Below are 24,555 nucleotides of genomic sequence, written 5' to 3'. Positions count from 1 at the left end.
GTAGGTAGGGTGTGGAGATGGGGCAGGGGAGTGGGCCGAGGTAAAGTGCTTTTTCATAGGGTCTGTGCAAACTCGATGGGCCGAATGTAGGATTCTATGTCTCTATGAATCGGGCTCAAGGGGCCAAGTGGCTTACTCCTTCCAATTTGTGTTTGTGTAATAACCACAGCCCCAAGAGATCACTGCAAGAGTTCCTCAGGATCTTTGGATTCCCTAGATCCAACCATATTTAGATGCTTTATCAATGATCTTCCCTCCATCATAAGGTCAGAAGTACATCATTTGCCATCTTTATTTCTATTTGTAACAACGCAAATAATGTCCACCTGCATCAAGACTTGGGCAACAGACCGGTTTGGACTTACAAGTGGCAAGTTATATTCCTGGAATGCAAATGCCAGGCTATAAACTTCTCCAACAAGAGGAAATCTTAACATCTCCTTACATCAATAACACTATCATTGTTGAATTTCCTGCCATAACCATCCTGGAGATTACCATTGACCAGAAACGTAACTGGACCAGACACATAAATACTATGACTACAAGTGGTTACAGTAAGAAGTCGCACAACACCAGGTTAAAGTCCACAGGTTTGTTTTGACTCACTAGCTTTCGGAGCACTGCTCCTTCGTCAGGCTTCCCCTGAGGAAGGAGCAGTGCTCTGAAAGCTAGTGATTCCAAACAAACCTGTTGGACTTTAACATGGTGTTGTAAGACTTCTTACTATGCCCACACCAGTCCAATGCCGGCATCTCCACATCATGGCTACAAGTGGTTAGACAAGGAGAACCCTTTGTGGTGATCACAAGTTAACTAGATGCAATACAACTGAGCAAACACTAGAGGGGGCACGGGAGAGCCATATAAATAGACGGGGACAGGAAGTGAGGACACACTTCACTGAGGGCAGAACTTGGAGCAACACAGATACACAACACACACGCCAGCTAGGAACACTGAAGGTAACCTTAGGAAACAGCTCTGAAGAGTGAGCGAACTTACAATAAAGCATCTTCTCCACATTTGAGACTACGAGCTTTATTAAGACACGAGTAACAACACATGGTACCCAGGAGTGGCTTCAGACGCTTACTACAGGACAACTCAGTGGCAGATACAGAAAGCTCAAAATGGCATGGAAATCTCCTACTGGACATTTGACTCAGGAAGACATCGCTAATGCGAGGAAGTGCCTTGGATACCCACTTCACCTGGACACGACTGGAAAAGTAAGAAGTGTCTGGGAAAGGTTTAAACAAATGTTTGATATTAGTATCATAGCATATGATGCAGCAGCAGCCTCAGACGAAATTAAAATAGCAATCCTCATCGAAGGACATGAAGCTAGGAAAGTTTATAATGGATTTAAATACTCAAAAGGTGAAGACAGAAACAGCTTACAAACGTTACTAAACAAATTTGAAGAGTACTGTGAGAAATTTGAACAGCAAGACATACTCAGAGTCCAAACTGCACAGAGACTGAGTGATGCAAAACTTAAAAAATCACGAAAAGAGCAAGAAATCGCGAATGAAAAGTACAGCTCAAAAAGAAGAAATAAAAAGAATTTCTCACAAAGCCAAAACGCTGAAACCCTGTCCAAATCGGGAAGAGAAGATAACTTACGAATTTTGGAAGACCAGTCCTGGTGGGACAGAAAAATCGCTGAAATCCGCGAAAAACGGCAAAAAATGGCGTTGGAGCACATTTTGCAGTCTCCGGTAAGCAAAGAACTACAAATTGCATCTGCGCATGCGCCGGAACCGGAAGCCGCGCATGCGCAGTTTAAAAAAGATCGCGGTGCCGATCGTGATGCGCATGCGCAAGCCGCGCATGCGCAGTCAAAAGAAGTTTTGGTCGCGGATCGTAATGCGCATGCGCACGCCGCGCATGCGCAATGGAAACAAAACCGCACAGTGAAGGAGGAAGGCCGAGTTGCGCATGCGCAATGCATTCCTGCGCGTGACGTCATGACGTCTGAGCATCCCGACCACGCCCACTTAAAAGGGAAATGCCCGAAAATTGAAAATAAGACACTTAAAGTGGTAAACACAAATTTTCTTGCCTCAGAACACAGAAAAACGCCTGAACATACACCAACAGTTAAAAACAACTTGCACAACACCCTGAAAAAAGCAGTCTGCACCACCCAAAGTGAAGAGAACAAAAAGAATTCCGAAACAACAAAAGATGATTTGTTTTTCGAAGAATACTACTCAGACACAGCTGAGTCAGTCGGATATGCTTCTCACAGCATCAGCGACACGGTCGCAAAGTTCAACACGAATCAACTCGTGGTAGAAGAATCCAACCAGGATGATTTGTTTTTCGAAGAATACTACTCAGACACAGCTGAGTCAGTCGGATATGCTTCTCACAGCATCAGCGACACGGTCGCAAAGTTCAACACGAATCAACTCGTGGTAGAAGAAGCCAACGAAGATGAAATGGGTATCAAAGAATACTACTCAGACATGGAGGAGTTATTTGGACATGCTGATCACAGCATCAGCGACACCGTTGCAAAGCTCAACACGACTCTACTCATGGTAGATGAATCCAACACCATGAGGCCATGGCAGCTCGTCGATACATTGGATGACAGCAATACCCAAGACGAAGACGACGCCACACAGAGAGCACAGGAAGACTCCACAGAGCGAGCGATGACAGGCTCCACAGTGCGAGTAATGACAGACTCCAAAAGGGATGCAAGCAAACACTCCCTGGCGAACACCATGCATGAACAAGACCATGCAGGTAAACCCGCAGTATCTGAGCAACCGCAAGCAGACTATGACAGTCTACCAAGCTCACATGAACAAGAAGAAGACAATGCACCTCTACCCACTGCATGCGAAGACAGTGACAAGGTGATCGCACTCGACGTACAGGATCACAGCGAGACTGACAGTTCTCAGCTTGTCTGTACAGAAGCACAGAGTCGGGCCACCCAACAGTCCAGAGCGACGATGCCGAAAGAAAACATGCAGATTTTGACCCCAGAAGAGGAGCACCTGGAGTCCAGAGAGACCAAGCCAGAAGAAACCATGCAGATTTTGACTCCAGAAGAGGAGCACCTGGAGTCCAGTGAGATAACATCAACGGAAATCATGAAGATTTCAACTCCAGAAGCGGAGCACCAAGAGTCCGGAGACACCACGTCAACTGAAATCATGCAGATTTGGACTCCAGAAGAGGAGCGCCAGAAGTCCACAGACATCACGTCAATAGTAATCATGGAGGTTTTGACTCCAGAAGAGGAGCGCCAAGAATCCAGAGACACCGCGTCAAATGAAATCGAGAAGAATTTGACTACGGAAGAGGAGCACCAAGAAAGCAAAGATGAGGAATCCAATTCTCCACAAATGATTGATGTCACCTGCACCGATGCAACATCAGATCATTCGCACCACTCTCGAGACGAAATGCTCAATGACTCAAATTATCCACTCGGGACACGAATAGAGTATAACAAGAAAAACAACAAAGTCAGGAACAAAGATAGCGACAATACCAAAGACAGAAACGACAAAAACAGCAACACGAACGGCAACGAAAACAACAAAGTCAGGAACAACGACAGTGCCAACACCAAAGACAGAAACGACAAAAACAGCCACAAGTACGGCAACGAAAACAACAAAAACAGGAACGACAGAAACAACAGCAATGAAACAACGACTTGTACGCAATGGTACTACTCGGCACATGAAGGACAATGCCACAGCACACTGCAAAACGATGACAAGACTACAAACATGTCATGGGATGACAACGAATCGCACAAACTCACGTCTGCTCCAGAACGAGCAAGCACACCAGCATCCAAGGCGGATGAGACAATAAATCAACACCACAAGCACAGAAAAAAGGCCATGCCAGTCAACATCAGTGAGGTGACCATGCAAACACCTCGGGATGATGCATTGGGTACTTAAAATAACAAAGAACACCAACAACATTCACAGCGGACTTGCAATATCAATATCACCACGTCATCAACAACAACAAAAAAAAAGAAAAAAAGCTCTGAACAAATTCATCAAGTTTGGACTCATAAATGTTTTATTGAAATTGGACATATAACTACATTGGCTTTGTACAATATGCAATAGCACCATCACCTGTATAGATACGCATATCATAAGTAACTGTTTTCTATAATTTTCTTTAACGATGTACAGCAAATATGTAAAGAGAAAAAGGGGGATGTGGTGATCGTAGATTTACTAGATACAAAACAACTGAGCAAACACCAGAGGGAGAGCTATAAATACACCGGGACAGGATGTACAATTTTCTTTAACGATGTACAGAAAATATGTAAAGAGAAAAAGGGGGATGTGGTGATCACAAGTTAACTAGATGCAATACAACTGAGCAAACACTAGAGGGGGCACGGGAGAGCCATATAAATAGACGGGGACAGGAAGTGAGGACACACTTCACTGAGGGCAGAACTTGGAGCAACACAGATACACAACACACACGCCAGCTAGGAACACTGAAGGTAACCTTAGGAAACAGCTCTGAAGAGTGAACGAACTTACAATAAAGCATCTTCTCCACATTTGAGACTACGAGCTTTATTAAGACACGAGTAACAACACACCCTTCTACCTCCGGATTCCCCAAAACCTGCCCAGCATCTATAAGACAGAAGTCAGAAGTGTGTTTGAATATTCCCCACATTCCGGAATGACTGCAGCTCCAACACAAAAAAGCTTGGCATCATGCAGGACAAAGCAGCCCGCTCGACTGGTCCTATCCACGACTTTAAACTCCCTCCACTACCCACACACAATAGCAACAGTGTGTGCGATCTACAATGTTCACTAATCCAGATTCCTTCAACAGGACTTTCCAAACTTATAACTTTGAGCACCTAGAAAAACAAGGAAGCACTGCCACCTGCAAATTCTGTTCCAAATCATACACCACTCTGACTTGGAACTATATCACCGTTCCTTCATTGTTGCTAGGTCAAAATCCTGAAATTCCCTCCGTAACAGCATTTTGGATGCAGCTACACAACAAAGACTGCAGTTCAAGAAGGTGGCTCACCACCAGCTGCTCAAGGGTAATTAGGGATGGCTGCAAGGCCGCCATGATGCCTACATCCCCATGAATATATTTTTAAGGTATAGTTAAGCTGCTGCAAAAGATTGGCTTTCCATCGAAACTGGCCAACGTGATCTCTTTCCATGACAACATGATGGGTAAGGTCAACTATAACAGGGCAACATCAGAACCCTTGAGATCCGCAATGAGGTCAAACAGTGTTGTGTTCTGGCTCCACCATTATTTGTTATATTCTTCTCTTTACTGCTGTCCTTTGCCTTCAGATCATCTTCAAAAGGTGTCTATTTACATACCAGAACTGACAGAAAACTGTTTCAAGTCTTGCTTGCCTGAGATCCAAGATAACCGTGTGCCAAGTCCTCATCAAGGAATTGTTCTACACTGATAATGCTGCATTAGCATTTCATACTGAGGAAGACCTTCAGTAGCAAATGTGAGCTTGAAGAGAGTCTGGCTCGAACATTGGGATCAGGAACATAAAACATCATCATGGTCCAGGATGTTGCCATTCCACCATCTATCAAAATATGGGGTAATAGGTTCAAACTGCAATATATAAAATCAAGGCTGATACTATTAATGTTTTTCACACCAAGGCAATCAATGCTGGATTTCTAGGTAGATATTGGAGATGAAAGCTCAAAGTGCTGAAGTAACAAAGATCATGCAACATGAAACCAAGATGTTTCTTGTTGTCTAAATTAAGTTGGACTGCTTGGCCTTATCTTAGCACCTTGTGCACTTTAGACATAAATTTATTAGGATGCCTATACATACAAAAAATAATGTTTAAAATTACTCCTTTCAGAAGAATTAGATGTGATTATTTAGATATTTACACAACTGAAGTCCCATGCTCTTTTCTCTTCATTCCAATTACAATCAACTGTAGCAGTTTAATTTGATGTACTAGTGTTCATCAATACACATTTAGAATGCTTTAAACTTGTGCAGAAGTCTCTGCTTGAAGGTTTGTTCACATTATTCAGTGTGCATAGTAGGCATGCTATTAAATGCCATAAGCTAAATGATATTTTCAGCTGCTGTTTCACCATGAACAATGCCATTGTTAAGTATAGATAATTGCTATTTTCTGACAAACCAACAATACCCTCTGACAGGCACAATGGTACATTATTTTGGTAGTCAACAGAACAAAGGTGACAGCCCTGTGAAAATAAGCAGATAGAATAGATAGAACAGTACAGCACAGAACAGGCCCTTCGGCCCTCAATGTTGTGCCGAGCCATGATCGCCCTACTCAAACCCACGTATCCACCCTATACCCGTAACCCAACAACCCCCCCCTTAACCTTACTTTTTTTTTATTAGGACACTACGGGCAATTTAGCATGGCCAATCCACCTAACCCGCACATCTTTGGACTGTGGGAGGAAACCGGAGCACCCGGAGGAAACCCACGCACACAGGGGGAGGACGTGCAGACTCCACACAGACAGTGACCCAGCCGGGAATCGAACCTGGGACCCTGGAGCTGTGAAGCATTTATGCTAACCACCATGCTACCCTGCTGATGTTAGAGAACCTCAATTTATGTTCAAAGAGCTGAATGAGAAAATGGGGGAAGTTTGAAAACAAATAAGATTGAACAGATATTTCAAAGTTCTGAATTTTAACAAACTCTAAAAGGTGAGGTTTATTAACGGATATAGTCTCCAGTCTAAATGGTTCATCGAACAAGATTTGAAACTATTTTACTTGTTGAAGTTAGACGTTTCACATTAGAAAGGCAACTCCGGCGCGAAGGAGTGGCGTGAACCACTCCGGCGTCGGACGCCCCGAAGGTGTGGAATCCTCCGCACCTTCAGGGGCTAGGCCGGTGCCAGAGTGGTTGGCGCCGGCCAGCGCGGAAGGGTCTTGGCGCCACGCCAACCGGCGCCAAAGGGCCTCCGCCAACAGGCACGAGTTGCCGCATGCGTGGGAACGCCAGCATGTGCTGGCGTCATCCCAGCGCATGCGGAGGGGGGTCCATCTCCGCGTCGGCCATCGCGGACTGTTACATCGGCCGACGCGGAGGAATTGAGTGCTCCCACGACACAGGCCCGCCCACGGATCGGGGTACCCCCAGTGCCGTATTCCCCCCCCCCCCCCCCCCCCCGGAGGATCCTGAGGCCGCCCGCAGAGCCAGGTCCCGCTGGTAAGTACCTACCCTAATTTACGTCGGCGGGACCAGCCGTAAACAGGCGGCCACTCGGCCCATTGCGCCCGAAATCCAGAACATTCCACATAATCAATGAAATCGGGGGTCTCTCACCCTCCTCCCCTTCAAATCAGACATTTCCACCACAAGGGCTCTTAAAACCAGAGCCCACACAAGATGGATACATGCCCGTCCCACAAATGGAACAACTTCCTACCCCCAGTCACCATCAGACTCTATCTTCCCCCCGTCACAGAAATGCTCCAGCCACTTCCTCTCGAACTGCTACGTCTCTCCTCCAACCCCCTCCATCACACATTCCAAACTCAACGATACCTGCCTAAAATGGTCCCCCAAACCACAGCCCCTCCCCTCACAGCCCCTGTGCCAGAGACCACCGGCCCCAAATAAACCATCCAAGACAGACCCCCAATCCCACACCCCACTTCCCAAAATCCAAAACAGCCCAACACCCCTCCCCCTCCCCTCATCCAAACTCTCCTTCCAAACATCCCGCACTCCAAACAAATAAAACAAAGGGAAAGAACCACCCAAACAAACCTGCAATAATTTCAATTATCACCAACTTTGTACAAACAAAAGCAAAGAGAGGGAGGGAGGGAACAAGGGAAACAAAAATCTAAGTACACAGAACATAGAACAGTACAGCACAGAACAGGCCCTTCGGCCCTCAATGTTGTGCCGAGCCATGATCACCCTACTCAAACCCACGTATCCACCCGATACCCGTAACCCAACAACCCCCCCTTAACCTTACTTTTTTTATTAGGACACTACGGGCAATTTAGCATGGCCAATCCACCTAACCCGCACATCTTTGGACTGTGGGAGGAAACCGGAGCACCCGGAGGAAACCCACGCACACAGGGGGAGGACGTGCAGACTCCGCACAGACAGTGACCCAGCCGGGAACCGAACCTGGGACCCTGGAGCTGTGAAGCATTTATGCTAACCACCATGCTACCCTGCTGCCCACTATAAGTAACAACATCAAAGGGCTCCTCCGGGATTTGAACCCGGGATCTCTCACATTTTCATACAGTACAAACCCCGAAGCGAGAATCCTACCCCTAGACCAACGAGCTGGTTGGAACTACATACGCAGTTAATACTAATGTCCCCATACAGATCTGACCCCACCACCAACTAAGTTCCATGCAAGCTCCTTCAGTCCAGTCCAAGTCCATCAGCTTTAATAAATATCTCCACTTCCTCAGCCATCTCGAAAAAATTATCTTAGCCTTGTGCGTAACCCTCGACCTCGCCGGGTACACCACGCCAAACCACACATCACTCTTGTAGAGTGGCGACGTCACCCTGTGAAAGGTCACCCACCTGTTTGACAATTCCGCTGCAATATCTTTATAGATGCGGATGCTGCTGCTTCCCCACTGCACCTCCCGATTATTCTTGGTCCACTTTAAGACCTACTTCTTTGATCGATACCTGTGAAAACACTTTATCATCACCCGTGGTGGTTCATTCCCGTGGCTTCGCCCAAAGCGACTGGTGGGCCCGATCAAGCTCAACAGGGGGAACAACGTATTCAGTTGGCCTTGGATCCTCCACCCCCTCAGACCCCATGATCATAAGATTCTGTCACCTCTACCTATTTTCCAGATCATCAACATTTGCTCTCGGGTCCTTATTTCTGAGAAACCCTGCCATGTCGCTGACCCACACTCCTGACTTTGGAGGTTCCGAGTTTGTCCATCCCAGCATGATCCATCTCTGGGTCACCAGGTAGGTGGACGCTAGAACATCGGCCTCCCTCCCTGCCCTGGGCCCCAGATCTTCCGCTACCCCAAATATTGCCACTTCTGGACTCGGAGTCACCCTCCCTTCCAGAACCTCTGACACAACGTCCACAAATCCCTGCCAGAATCCCCTCAACTTTGGACACGCCCAGAACATGTGTACATCATTCGTCGGGCTACCCCCACAGCGTCTGCACCTATCCCCCACTTCCTCAAAAAACCTGCTCATCCGGTCCTTTCTTAATTATATTCTTTCTTGCGCTTTTTGGCATCCTCACACAAAATATTCTCGAATGGGACGAGTCTGACCACTAATGACTCCCAGAAACAGAGTAAAAAGAACCAAAACCAACAACTCTGGTGGGAGCTACCTTCTACATGTCGCCACCTGAAGTACCAATTATTGAGTTCAATCAATTTGAAAAGGAGAAATGCAAAACAGATTCTAGATTTAGCTAGAATGCAATAAGCCCAATACTGCATACAGTAAATTGCTAATAGACAAGGCAAATGGGGGCTGTTCAAAAAAATGTAATCCGATACAGAAACAGTTATCCTCCTTAGTGGCAAGAGCTCGACTTGTCGCAAATCCAGCAACGAATAACTGAATAGGAAACATACAACATTAAATGAAAGAAAAAGCTTACAAAAAGCACAGATCCTGGCGAATGATAGAAAAACAAGAACAGCAGAGGAGAATAAAACAAAGTAAGAGCTGCAAATAGAGATTATGAAGAGAAGGTTGCAAAGGATTTAAAAGTAAAAACGTTTTTTTTGTAATATTTGAGGGGAAAAAGAGGATGGTCAGGTGAAATGTGAATCCCTTGGAAACAAAGTAATATTGTCAATGAAAAAATAATTAGTAGAACATGTTGATTAATTTTGTCAGCATTTACAGTAGAGCAATAAGAGCTATCCTAAGAAAACTAATATTTGGCCCTCACCAAATTTTTAAAAATTTTTTAGAGTACCCAATTATTTTTTCCAATTAAGGGGCAATTTAGCGTGGCCAATCCACCTATCCTAACCACTGTGCCACCGTGCTGCCCTGCTCTCACCAAAATTAACGTTAAAAAAGAAACAGTAATGAAGAAATTAATGACACTAAAGAGTGGCAATTCCCCAGGATCAGATAGTTTCCTTCCCAGGGACTTAAAGAAAGCAGATTCCTTAACATATAATCTTCCAAAATGTTGTTATTTTGAAAGCCACTACTTTGGATTGTAAAATTGAGGTCAGTTTGCTCGTTAAAATGATGAGAGGGGAAACAAGGACACAATGTTACATCCCCTACAAACAGATTTGCAGGCAGGGGTGCCCATAAAATACCCCAGGGTCCTTCCTAACACTCCCTTTGCCTGCCCTGTCTGCGATTTCACATGGGGCAGGCAAGACGGTGATCGACATATTAACCTTTGAATTTTGCTCGGCACTGGGTGGGTGTGTTGAACATCATGTTTACAGAAGAACTACTATGCCTCTTTCAGCTTCTTTTCAGAGATATTTCAGCACCATTAATGTTGCCTATTCTTCATTGTTTTTGAAGCACATATCTCCATTAAGAATAGTTCATTAAAACACATCTCCATTAATTTTTTTTCTTTTGTTTATAAATTTAGAGTACCCAATTATTTTTTTTGCAATTAAGGGGCAATTTAGTGTGGCCAATCCATCTAACCTGCACATCTTTGGGTTGTGGGGGTGAAACCCACGCAGACACGGGGAGAATGTGCAAACTCCAGTGACCCAGGGCAGGGATTCGAAGTCAGGTCCTCAGCACCGCAGTCCCAGTGCTAACCACTGCGCCACCGTGCTGCCCCCCCCCCCCCCCCCCCCATCTCCATTACTGTACATGGTAACTTCAACTATCATTGACAGTCATTATTCCTAGTATCTTCTGGTGTAGTTTTAATCTTCAACGAAGTACTAAGTACGAGAATACATGTTCATGAACTAAAGCACAACATTAGTTGTGAAATATGCCGAATCATCTGCAATATATAGACTGAATGCTGCTGATTTTACTGGTTTTCTGTATTTTTAAAAAGTAATTTTACATTAATCCACAATAACTTTTGCAATGTGATAAAAATTGTTTTTACTATTTATACCTGTAGAGTTCACAATGACGCAGGGCTTCAGAAAGTGCTGGAATTTTACATTCTTCTATTTCTTGGCAAAGCAATGGCCATTCTCTGCAATTTTTAAATGGATAAATAAAGAACAATTATAGGATAAGCATGAATGACTTGTTGGTCTTTTGCAATTAATGTAATATTTAGAACATTATTTCATCACAAAGAAATAATATTAGTTTTGTAATTTTATTTATCCTAGGTCATATAACGATGCCTACAGTGCAGAAGGAAGCCATTGGGCCCATTGAGATGGCACCAACCCTCCGAAATAGCACCCTACTCAGGGCCATTCCCCCATGCCTCAACCCAATCTAACCTGCACATCTTTGGACTGTGGGAGGAAACAGGAGCACCTAGAGGAAGCACATGCAGACAAAGGGAGAAGGGGCAAACTCCACATAGTCACCCAAGGTCGGAATTGAACCCAGGACCTGTTGCTGTGAAGCCGCAGTGTTAACCACTGTGCCATTCTTAACAATGGTGCACTATGTGGCACATTAGAAATTTTCCAAATTAGATTGTAAGAAATTGTTTCTTAAAATTGAATTGCATCATTTCAAACATTAATCAAGAAAAATGCTGCAATGAAGATGTTAAGATACTAAACGTTTACTGACACTTGTCTTCGGCTGGAGAATATAAAGTTCGCCTTGAGATGGTCTGTGGAGGGGTTTGCCTGAAGATGGCAGCCATTCATCGACTTCTTTGAGAACAGATAAGATGTCAGCAGGGAGGGGGGTTAAGAAAAAAAGGAGGTAGGGGAGTTGGGGAGCGGGAGGCAGGATGGTGGGTGTTAGTTTAGTTGATTTGATTATCTGCAGCCCTGTTGGCTTGTTTCGTTTTATGGTTGTGCTTGATGTGTAAATATATAAATGCCTCAATAAAATATTTTAAAATAAAAAGAAATGCTATTGTAAAATAAAATACAAGGTTCACCAATTTTGTCTTTTATATCATGAACTAAAATTGATAATTATCATAAGCCTCTTTGCAACTATCCTCATTTATCTGTCATTCCATCATAACATTCACCAGTATAAAACCGGTGGCAACTCAAAAAAAAAAATTCTTTGAGGAGTTAACAAGGAAGTTAGACAAAGGAGAACCTGTGGATGTGATCTATTTAGAATTCCAGAATGTCTTTGACAAGGTGCCATATAGGAGGCTGTTAAATAAGTTAAGAGCCCATGGTGTTAAGTGTAAGATACTGGCATGGATAGAGGAATGGCTGACTGGCAGACAGTGTGGATAAAGGGGTCTTTTTCAGGATGGAAGCTGGTGATCGTGGTGTGCCTCAGGGGTCGGTGTTGGGACCACAACTTTTCACAATATACATTAATGATCTGGAAGAAGGAACTGAGGGCACTGTTGCTAAGTTTGCAGATGATACAAAGAAATGCAGAGGGACAGGTAGTATTAAGGAAGCAGGGAGGCTGCAGAAGGACTTGAACAGGCTAGGAGAGTGGGCAAAGAAGTGGCAGATGAAATACAATATGGAAAAATGTGAGATTATACACTTTAGAAGGAAGAATGGAGGCATAGACTATTTTCTAAATGGGGAAATGCTTAGGAAATCAGAAGCACAATGGACTTAAGAGTCCTAGTTCAAGATTCTCTTCAGGCTAATGTGAAAATGAAATGAAAAATGAAAATCGCTTATTGTCACGAGTATGCTTCAATGAAGTTACTGTGAAAAGCCCCTAGTCGCCACATTCTGGCGCCTGTTCGGGGAGTGCAGGTTCAGTCGGCAGTTAGGAAGGCAAATGCAATGTTAGCATTCATGTCGAGAGAGCTAGAATACAAGACCAGGGATGTAGTTCTAAGGCTGTATAAGGCTCTGGTCAGATCCCATTTGGAGTACTGAGAGTCGTTTTGGGCCTCGTATCTAAGGAAGAATGTGCTGGCCTTGGAAAGGGTCCAGAAGAGGTTCACAAGAATGATCCCTGGAATGAAGAGCTTGTCATATGAGGAGCGGTTGAGGACTCTGGGTCATACTTGTTCGAGTTTAGAAGGATGAGAGGGGATCCTATTGAAACTTACAGGATACTGCAAGGCATGGGTAGAGTGAATGTGGAGAGGATGTTTCCACAAGTAGTAAAAACTAGAACCAGAGGGCACAGTCTCAGACTGAAGGGGAATCCTTTACAACAGAGATGAGGAGGAATTTCTTCAGGCAGAGGGTGGTGAATCTGTGGAACTCTTTGCCGCAGAAGGCTGTGGAGGCCAAACCACTGAGTGTCTTTAAGACAGAGATAGATCAGTTCTTGATTAATAGGTTCATGATAAGGAGGTTGAATGTCAAGGGCGGATATTTAGATTCTTTCTAGTTGTAGGTGGTCACTAGCTGGCACTTAAATGTCAAATAATATAATGCCGCAGATCAGCGCAAATCTGAATGTTATCCGGGTCTTACTGAATACGGACACAGGCAGCTTCATTATCCAACAAGTTGCAAATGGGACTGAACACTGCAAACGTCAGTGAACTTGGCTGGGGCGCAACTGAATCTAGAGCAGGCTTCAGTACTATAGCACAAATATTATCAGGCCAATAGGCTTTGCTGTATCCATTGCTTCAAGCATTTATTTTGAGGTGAAAATTGGTCGATGAAAGGACATGTCCTCATCCATCTACCTTTTCTGTCATGCTTCATCTAATGATAGTCCTTTGGAAATCACAATGGATCTGTGAGAAGGCAGACAACCTTGTCCAATAAGGAACATGAAACATGCCATTAAGGTCCTCTCAAGCCCCTGTCACAGCCTCCTGTAAAAAAAGAGTCCCAAGTTCCAAATAGCAACGGATATAAATTTGGTAAGCAAGACTGATTCTGTATATCATCTCTCTGTCCTCTGTTAGTCATAGAATGACTACAATGCAGAAAAAGGCCATTCGGCTCATTCAGTCTGCACCAACACTTTGAAAGACCACCCTACCTCGGCTAAATCCCTCGCCCAGTAATCGCACCTTAAGGGGCAATTTAGCATGGCCAATCCACCTAACCTGCATATCTTTGGACTGCGAGAGGAAACCGGAGCACCCAGAGGAAAACCCATGCAGACAAGGGGAGAAGGAGAAAACACCACACACACACAGTCACCAGAGATCAGAATTTAACCTGGGTCCTGCCGCTCTGAGGCAGCAGCGCTAACCACTGTGTCACCCGAATATCAGGTGTGGCACCCGAAGGATTCTCAAAACAAACACATGAAGAGCGTCTACTGATTAATAAGTTCAATAAGACATGCAGGCCCGATAATGAAAAATTATTTAGTTACGAATATAATACTAATGGTCAAAATATAACTTTCAAAAGAAATTAAAATCTAACTTTGTAATAATCTAACAATTTAATTAGATACTCGTACATTGGTTAAGTGGGAAAAAGGGCACATATAGAAAAGATACCATGGTGGAGGTATCCTGGGAGTTTATATCAAGCTTTGCTGTTTACTGCATCAAAAATCTGAGACCTTGAGGATGTCTGTGAGAAAACTGCTGGAATGACAATGTCTCTCTCAGAGACAAGAAATCACGAGATGGAAAGCTTTGAGATACAATAGTACATACAAAGGACATCATTTACATACATATTCATGGCTAGCAATAGCCACATAAACTATCCTGGCTGATCAAGGAAAGCATGCTCACACACACAACTAAAGATGATCAGGGAAAGGAAGTGATTATTGTAGAAGAGCCAGAATAAAGGGGTGGGACAGTGGTTAGCGCTGCTGCCTCACAGCATCAGGAACCCAAGTTCGATTCCAACCTGCGGTGACTGCCTGTATGGAGTTCACACATTCTCCCCGCGTTGTGTGTGGATTTCCGTCGAGTGCTCCAGTTTAGAAACGTAGAAAATAGGAGGAGGAGGCCATTCAGCCCTTCAAGCCTGCTCCGTCATTCAGTATGATTATGGCTGATCATCCAACTCAATAGCCTAATCCCGCTTTCCCCCAAATCCTTTGATCCCCTTCGCTTAAGTGCTATATCTAACTGCTTCTTGAAAACATGAGTGCAATCCAATGGCCACATTGCGCCCCCTAAAATCAGCTCTCCATGGGGCAGTATTGCTGATATAAGCCAGATGATCCCGCTCCCGGGATCTACCCAGCTCGTAATGACTTGTGAGATCCCTGTCATGTCCCCTGTCTAGTCCTGTTAGAATTTTACAAGTTTCTATGAGACCCCCCCTTCATTCTTCTGAACTCCAGCGAATACAATCCTAACCAATTCAATCTCTTCTCATACACCATCCCAGGAATTAATCTGGTAAACTTTCACTGTGCCACCTCTACAGCAAGAACATCCTTCCTCAGATAAGGAGACTAAAACAGCACAGAATATTCCAGGTGTGGTCTCACCAAGGCCTTGTAAAATTTCAGCAAGACATCCTGCTCCTATACTCGAATCCTTTCGCAATGAAGGCCAACATACCATTTGCCTTCTTTACCGCCTGCTGTACCTGCATGCCTACCTTCAGTTACTGGTGTATGAGGATACCTAGGTCTCGTTGACACATTCCCCTCTCCTAATTTATGGCCATTTAGATAATAGTCTGCCGTCTCATTTTTGCTACCAAAGTGGTTGACCTCACATTTATCCAAATTATACCGAATCTGCCATTCATTCACCCATTCACTTAACTTGTCCAAATCACACTGGAGCATCTCTGCATGCTCCTCACAGCTCACCCTCCCACCCAACTCAATGTCATCTGCAAGTCTGGAGATATTACATTTTGTTCTCTCATCTAAATCATTAATATATATTGTGACTAGCTGAGATCCTGGCACCAAACAATGCGGTACACCACTAGTCACTGCCTGCCGATTTGAAAAAGACACGATAATTCCTACTCATTGTTTCCTGTCTGCCAACCAGTTTTCTAACCATCTCGGTGCACTACCCCTAATCTCATGCGCTTTAATTTTACAAGCTAATCTCTTATGCTGGGCTTTGTCAAAATTCTTCTGAAAGTCCAAATATACCACATCCACTGGCTCCTCCGCATCAATTCTACTAGTTACATCTCGAAGAATTTCACTAGATTTGTCAAGCATGATTTCCCCTTCATTAATCTATACGGACTGTCCGACCATGCAACTGTTTTCTAAGTGTTCTGCAAAAAATATTTGATAATGGATTCTAGAATTCTCCCTATTACCAACATCAGGCTTACTGGTCTATAATTCCCTGTTTTCTTTCTACTTCCTTTTTTAAATAGTGGAGTTACATTAGCTACCTTCCAATCTTCAGGAACTGTTCCAGAGTCCATAGAATTCTGGAAGATGACTACCAATGCACCCACTACTTCTAGAGTCACTTCCTCAAGTACTCTGGGGTGTAGATTATCAGACCCTGGGGATTTATCAGCCTTCAATCCCACCAGTTTCCCCAACACCATTTGTCTACTAATACTGATCTCCTTCAGTTCATCTCACTAAACCCAGCATTCCTCAACATTTCTGGTATCTGATTTTTGTCCTCATTTGTGAAGACAGAACAAAGTATGTATTTAGTTGCTCAGACATTTCTTTGTCCCCTATTATACATTTTCCTGTTTCTGACTGTAAGGGACCTACATTTGTCTTCACCAATCTTTTTCTCTTCACGTACCTATAGAAACTTTTACAACCAGTTTTTATGTTCCCTGCAAGCTTACACTCGTACTCTATTTTGTCCTTCTTAATCAATCCTTTTGTCCTTCTTTACTGAATTCTAAACTGCTCCCAGTCCTCAGACCCGTTGTTTGTCTTGGCCAATTTGTTTGCTTTTTGGATCAAATACGATCTCTAATTTCCCTTGTAAACCATGGTTTGGCCACCTTTCCCATTTTACTTTTGTGCCACATGGCAATAAACAATTGGTGCAGTTCCCGCCCATAGTCCAAAAATGTGCCGATTAGGTGGATTGGCCATGCTAAATTTTCCCTTTGTGTCCCTTAGGTGAGGTGGGGTTACAGGGATAGGGCAGAGGAGTGGGCCTCGGTAGGTGCTCTTTCACAGGGTTGCTGTAGACTCGATGGGCTGAATGGCCTCTTTCTGCACTGTAGGGATTCTATGAAAAGAGGCCCTCACAATATCTTTGTGCAGCAGTCAGAAACCATCCAGAGACATAATAAACAAGACAAGACACATGAGAGAGGAAGAGGCTTGAAGGCCCAAAGACCAAAGCTGCGAAATAAACCATTTGTGTTCTCTCCAGATCTTGACATGTGTAGTATCATCTGCATTAAACTGTAAATCATCGTCCAGGTTTATTGACATAGTTCATCTGACAACTTAAAAACATGTCCTGGCTTTGTCTCATTGGTCAATTCACAACAAAGCTTTGCTGCCAAGTCTATTCCTGCTTTTAAGGGGTGCACAACTCCAAAATCTTTACAATAGATATGAATCTATGGATTCACTGGAGCCTCCCATTTAGGCACAGTCCTTTGTCCCTCTAATTGATGCTTGTTACAGAAATTCCATTTAACCCTCTCCATTGGTGCTGAGTGCTTCACTAGAACTTCCTACTGAGTCCCAAGATCTGATACCCCCAAAATGTGTGTTTCTGAAAGGTGCTTGCTTGATTGTTTTACTGGAACCTTCAAAATAGGACTGCTTCTTGCTATTATCTGGTGCCCGTTACAACTTGAGGTGCAGTCCTTTACCTAACTTATTTTTCACCTGTAAACAAATGAATACGGAGCAAGCACATATTTTGAGGAACAGAACAACTTTGTGAGCTTTACATAATATCTGAAATGTTCTGTGAGGCAAAGAAAACCGTTGTCTGGCCCTAAATTATTTGACACGACAAAGGGAGCTGTTAAAATGTCAGGGTCAGAGCTTTGCAGATGGCATTATTGATGTGCTTGATTCATGCAAAGTGCAGGTATGTATCATCTCTAAGCTACACTGCAACAACTTGCCAAGACTCCTGCAACAGCATCTTCCAGAACAAAGACCGTTGCCACCTGGAAGCACAAGGGCAGGAGACCCATGGGAACATCATTATGTGCAAGTTCCCCTCTTCGTCACAAACAATGCTGTCTTGGAAATCTATCGCTGCTCCTTCACTATTGCTGGTTCAAAATCTTGGATGGTTCTCTATGACAGCACTGTGGGTGTACATACATCACATGGAGCAGTTCAAGAAAGCAGCTTCTCAAGGCTAATTAAGGGTGGAGAATAAATGCTGATTTTTCCAGCAAAGCTCGCATACCACATACGAATTAAAAAATGGTATTCATGCCACTGAGTGGGCACACTTTATTCAAACCTAGCTTGACATTCTTCCTCAGTCCAATAAACCTCTTGTACATTGTTCCCACACCATATGGATTTGGGAGGCTATGCGGACTCTCCCATCTCTGTTGTCAGCACCTGCTCTCAGTAAAAAAAAGTTCTCAAGTTTTTTGGCAAGACTGCATATTGTTAAGCACCTTCTACACCACCAGCATATTCCCTATTAGCTTCTCCAGCTGATATTTGTTAATTTAATTGTTAAATTGAAAGAATTTTGTGCATTGCGCTGTGGACTGAGACCTTATACAAGTTGTTGTTGTTTCCAAACTTACAACTAACAATCAGATAACACCTTAATAACATTAGGCCAGTTAGATTAAAAACTCCAGCCTGAGTGAAAAGTAAGTGTTTAAAATACTGGAACACCTTTATTATTATGCTGATCCGTTACTCGACATTCAATGGCTAAAACATGAAGTAATGCTCTCACTTGAATCCTGATGGTATATGCAGCTTGTCGAATCTCAGAAAGTTGATAATATGCCTGAACATCTGACCATCTCCAATAATGAAAAGTGTCTTGCCATATGCAATCCATTGTGCTTTGCTGCGATTATATAGTAGTTCTGGATACTAATAGGCAAAAGTTATATTATATGGTCATAATTCAGTGAACAAACTATAATTTTGAATTATAGATTTTTTTTAAAAATTCTATGGATTAAGGTTAGCAACTATTTGAAATAACATCAAATTACTGCCAATTTTCCACTGAGAACCCATACCAGAAATCCCTATTCTTCTGGACAAGAAAGTACATAGAATTGAAAGCATATAAACAGGCTATTCAACCTTTGCACACCAGCCTCATTCCACTCTCCTGCATTTTGACATAAATCTAGTCTTCTATTCCTTTTTAGCTTATGTACTTAACCAGCTTCCTTTATCTACATCTATACCATTTGCCTCAACTACTTCATGTTATCACATGGGAGTGGCAAATTATTCACTAAGTAAATTGCAAGATACTTCCAGGTATGCACTCCCAATAGTAGTCTCCTCAACGTACTATATCCTTAGGGGGAGTTGGCAACCATGGACTTCGAGGACAACAATTTGGGCATCATTAGATACTAGATAGCATACTTCAACCATTTTAAAACCTATTCCACCAATTTGCTGGACAAGTTGAATTCTTCAATTCAGACTATAGAATTGCGAAGTGTATTAGCTATTACAAGGACACTGAGTCTCTGAGAAGCCAGTTTTCAGGCAGATAAACTGCATATGTACAATTCAAGTTCTATTCTACAATGTGTAACAAGATACCATTGTGGTGGCCCCAGTCGGTCTGCTGATAGCAACAGGGAGAATATTTGATGGCAAAACCCTGTGGTAACCTGACATGGCCTAACTTTGAGCTCAATTAAATTGGATATTTTAAATGAAAGAATTAGACACTTTCAAATCAAACTACAGTCAAACTTCAGGCAGGCTGTTGGGAATTCAAACTTGACCAAAGTCAAATACACAACCCACAGACCAACTGCCAGAAAAATAACTGGAACACACCCAACAATTACCAATCAGGAGATCATCGTACACTATTGATATGCACCGGTCTATTGTCCATGGCCCAGATCGAGCCAAACTCTTGGCACCCAGAGTTTTTGCTGTTACCTTATAAGGGAACGAGTTATGTGCAGACCACACCGCCAGAGATGCATACCTGGGCTGGGCAGATAACTGTCAAACGGTTATCAACCGGACCATTGGGTGCTGGGACTCTGTCCCAAGGTCTCATTGGCAGAAAGCCAGGGGAAATGGCAAAAGTGTGCAAAGGGAGAGGGGATATAAACAGGCACCTGTGGCACGTCAGCAGTGAAGATTCCATGCAAAGGCAATCAAGACATCGGACCAGAGGCAGAAGGAAGCAACATGCGAAACCCACCTTCACAAGGGCGGACCTGAGAGACTCAGAGAATTGGGCCCACGGCTCAACTAAAGTCATCTTTAGCAGTATAACGAATCTTGGGAATCTTTAGTAAATGCTATTGGGTTAATTTAAGGGCAAATATTATTGTTGTTAAATAAAGTTGGGTTGATTTCATACTTGTGTTGTCCTTTGTTGTCCGCGCTAATAAAAATATCTGGATAAAACTTTGATTAAAATATTTGCATCATATGATCTCTAGGAGTAAGCCCAAACGAAGTTGACAACCTGCATCCTGATCATTCTTTATTTGTGAGCCTGGGAAAGATATGTATCTGAGATTTTACAGATACAACAACCCCAGATATCAGACCACCGATATTTCTAATTGCAAGACAACATATGTGCCTTTGTAATGATTGGATAGTTTAATTAAGCATGCGATGTTTAAAGTGATTGGTTAATTATTCTCATATACTATGCATGATGTAACCTTAATCGATAGTCATGATTGGACATAGATAACTAGTAACAAGTTATTGGTATATGCTCATTTCTTCTAATCAAATCTCAAAATATAACTGCAATTCTTGAATCTGGGCTTTTTGGTGCTCTAATTGGAATGCCGAGAGCCCTCGCTGTAGCTTGTAAATAAAGACTAGTTTTTTTAAATCCAAGAGTCTTCGACTGGTCTCTCATGAGAGTGAGGGTGAAGTACGCTACAATCAAATAGATGTACAATTTTTCCCTCAACAGATCTCCATTGGATTGGCCCATGATTACGCTTGGCAAAGTACTGCAGTGGTTTGCTATTGACATCGGCAGTATGGCTGACAAAGAAACTCCCAATATTGAACACCTGCCATTAGGTGCATTGGAAGGATTTGCAAGCTGGCAATCAATGTGTTTGACCACATTATGCACACACCTTCTATGGCCATCAAATCCTGGAGATGCACTTGAGAAAAGTGCTGCTGATCCAGAGATATGGACTCTGGAAAGCCTAATTTGCGCAGAATTGCATTTGGGGAAACAGACCACTCCACCTAACCAGTCCATTCTACCATTTACGTTCTACTTGAGCCTCTTCCCATTCTTATTCCTCTAACTCTATCAATACAACCTTCCATCCCCTTCTCCTTCATATATTTATCTAGCCTTCCCTAAAATGCATTTACATTAGTCACCTTAACTATTCGCTGTGGGAGAAAGTTTCAAATTTTCACTATTGCTTTAAGGACTGATCTACTTGAAATTCATTTACTATAGAGTAAATGATCACCTCAACCTGTGGATAAAAAGAATAGCTTGTTACTTTGGCTCTCAAACACCAGCTAAACCAGTGTTTTTCAAAATTTGTTTCCAGGGACCCACTTTTACTAACTGGCGAAGCTTCGGGACCCATGCTGGCCGACCTTCACGAGACACCATTATTGCTTAATTTTAATGCGGCAGGTGGGCCTGCCTTGTCCTCACGATTTCTCTTGCTTCGTCATTCAATGTTACATTTCTGCAAAGGACGTCAGCTGACGATTTAAGTTCTTACTGCATGCTTTGAAAACAAAATCAAGACGTTTGACCTTGAACTCTCCATGCTTAACCTTCAAATGCCTTTGAAGATTTGAGGGTTATAAACTTCATTTTTCAGTACTACCCTGAATATAACACATGGGTGTTACATCCGGATTTGCATTGGCACAATTAAAGCCATACCTCAAGGAATCATCTTTATACTGCTCTGTTCCAGATTTCAGTTTCTTCTTAGGCCCTGGAGCTCGGGATAAGCTCACACCAACACTGCCTTGTCCTACCGTGGACTCTCCTGCGAAGCTCTCTCAAGCAGATTTTGTTGCGAGATCATGGTCTGCTTGTAATTCTGGCCCTCTTTACCTTATTACAAAATGACAAATCTTCAGTTCTTCACACAGCCCTGTTGCTTACTTGCTGGCAGCTACAAAATGGAGAAATCTCACCACGATGATTTTGCACCCAATGCATTGACATGCCAGGCGCATGACCTTCTCTCTGCCGCTGCCTCTGGCAGAAAGACTCATCGTTCATATTTCCGCCAGCATTCTTTTTTTTTTACTTTGAAACTTTCTTTTTAAGACCTAATTTTTCCAATTTACTGCTAATAAACCTCAGTTGAACATGTGCATCCTTACATTTACAGTAAGAAGTCTTACAACACCAGGTTAAAGTCCAACAGGTTTGTTTCAAACACGAGCTTTCGGAGCACGGCTCCTTCTTCAGGTGAATGGAAAGGCTTGTTCCAGAAATGTTTATATAGACACAGTCAGAGATGCCCCGGAATGCGAGCACCTGCAGGCAATCAAATCATCAAAGATGCAGAGAGAGAGGTAACTCCAGGTTAAAGAGGTGTGAATTGTCCCAAGCCAGTTCAGTCGGTAGGCCTCTGCAAGTCCAGGCTTGTTGGTGGGGGCCGAATGTAATGCGACATGAATCCCAGATCCCGGTTGAGTCCGCATTCATGCGTGCGGAACTTAGCTATAAGTTTTTGCTCAGCAATTTTGCGTTGTCGCGTCTCCTGAAGGCCTCCTTGTAGAATGCTGACCCGGAGATCAGAGGCTGAATGTCCTTGACTGCTGAAGTGTTCCCCAACTGGAAGGGAACAGTCCTGCCTGTTGATAGTCGCACGATGCCCGTTTATTCGTTGTCGCAGTGTCTGCATGGTCTCGCCAATGTACCACGCTTCGGGACATCCTTTCCTGCAGCGTATGAGGTAGACTACATTGGTCGAGTCGCACGAGTATGCGCCGCGTACCTGGTGGGTGGTGTTTCCACGTGTAATGGTGGTGTCCATGTCGATGATCTGGCATGTCTTGCAGAGATTACCCTGGCAGGGTTTTGTGGTGTTGTGGTTGCTGTTCTGAAGGCTGGGTAATTTGCTGCAAACAATGGTTTGTTTGAGGTTGCGCGGTTGTTTGAAGGCCAGTAGTGGGGGTGTGGGGATGACCTTGGCAAGATGTCCATCCTCGCTGATGATGTGTTGGAGGCTGCGAAGAAGATGTCGTAGTTTCTCCGCCCCAGGAAAGTACTGGACGACGAAGGGTACTCTGTCAGTGGTGTCCCGTGTTTGTCTTCTGAGGAGGTCGGTGCGGTTTTTTGCTGTGGCGCGGTGGAACTGTCGATCAATGAGTCGAGCGCCATATCCCGTTCGTACGAGGGCATCTTTCAGCATCTGTAGGTGTCTGTTGCGCTCCTCCTTGTCTGAGCAGATCCTGTGTATACGGAGGGCTTGTCCATAGGGGATGGCTTCTTTAATGTGTTTCGGGTGAAAGCTGGAGAAGTGGAGCATCGTGAGATTATCTGTGGGCTTGCGGTAAAGCGAGGTGCTGAGGTGACCGTCCTTGATGGAGACGAGTGTGTCCAAGAATGGAACTGAATTTGGAGAATAGTCCATGGTGAGTTTGATGGTGGGATGGAACTTATTGATGTCATCATGTAGTCGTTTCAGTGATGTCTCGCCGTGGGTCCAAAGGAAAAAAATGTCATCGATGTATCTGGTGTATAGCATCGGTTGAAAGTCCTGTGTGGTGAGGAAGTCCTGTTCAAACTTGTGCATGAAGATGTTGGCATATTGAGGTGCAAATTTGGTCCCCATGGCTGTTCCGTGCGTCTGGATGAAGAATTTGTTGTCGAAGGTGAAGACGTTGTGGTCTAGAATGAAACGGATGAGTTGCAGAATTGCGTCTGGAGATTGGCAGTTGTCGGTGTTGAGGACTGAGGCTGTTGCAGCAATGCCGTCGTCATGGGGGATGCTGGTGTAGAGTGCCGAGACATCCATTGTGACGAGGAATGTTCCTGGTTCAACTGGTCCATGGGTGCTGAGTTTCTGTAGGAAGTCCGTTGTGTCGCGACAGAAGCTGGGTGTACCTTGTACGATGGGTTTCAAGATGCCCTCGATGTGGCCAGAGAGGTTCTCACACAGGGTCCCATTGCCTGAAACGATAGGACGGCCTGGTGTGTTGGCCTTGTGTATTTTCGGGAGGCAGTAGAGATCTCCAATGCGGGGATTACGTGGGATGAGAGCACGTAGGGTGTTCTGAAGGTCTGGATCTAAGGTCTTGATCAGTCTGCTGAGTTGGCGGATGTGTTCCTTGGTTGGATCTGCGGGTAACTGCCTGTAGTGTTCCTGGTTGTCGAGTTGTCGGTATACTTCTTTGCAGTAGTCTGTTCTGTTCAGTATGACGGTGGCCCC

The 24,555-nt window shown here is 43.8% G+C and overlaps 1 protein-coding gene across 5 annotated transcripts in view; it reads right to left on the bottom strand.

Annotated features, from left to right (window-relative positions):
• Positions 1-24,555, bottom strand: part of LOC119971382 (BTB/POZ domain-containing protein KCTD19-like) — a 179,175-nt gene that overhangs the window by 91,486 nt on the left and 63,134 nt on the right. For all 5 annotated transcript variants that reach the window (XM_038806837.1, XM_038806838.1, XM_038806839.1 and 2 more), the window contains 2 exons: positions 18,891-19,033; positions 11,139-11,222 (listed from right to left, as the gene is read on the bottom strand). In XM_038806837.1, coding sequence (XP_038662765.1) covers positions 11,139-11,222; positions 18,891-19,033 — 227 coding nt within the window. The remainder of the gene's footprint in view (positions 1-11,138; positions 11,223-18,890; positions 19,034-24,555) is intronic.

The sequence above is a fragment of the Scyliorhinus canicula genome, chromosome 9, assembly GCF_902713615.1.
Source record: "Scyliorhinus canicula chromosome 9, sScyCan1.1, whole genome shotgun sequence".
Classification (NCBI taxonomy): domain Eukaryota; kingdom Metazoa; phylum Chordata; class Chondrichthyes; order Carcharhiniformes; family Scyliorhinidae; genus Scyliorhinus; species Scyliorhinus canicula.
Note: the sequence above shows the minus strand (reverse complement) of the source record. Positions and strands in the feature narration are given on the sequence as shown.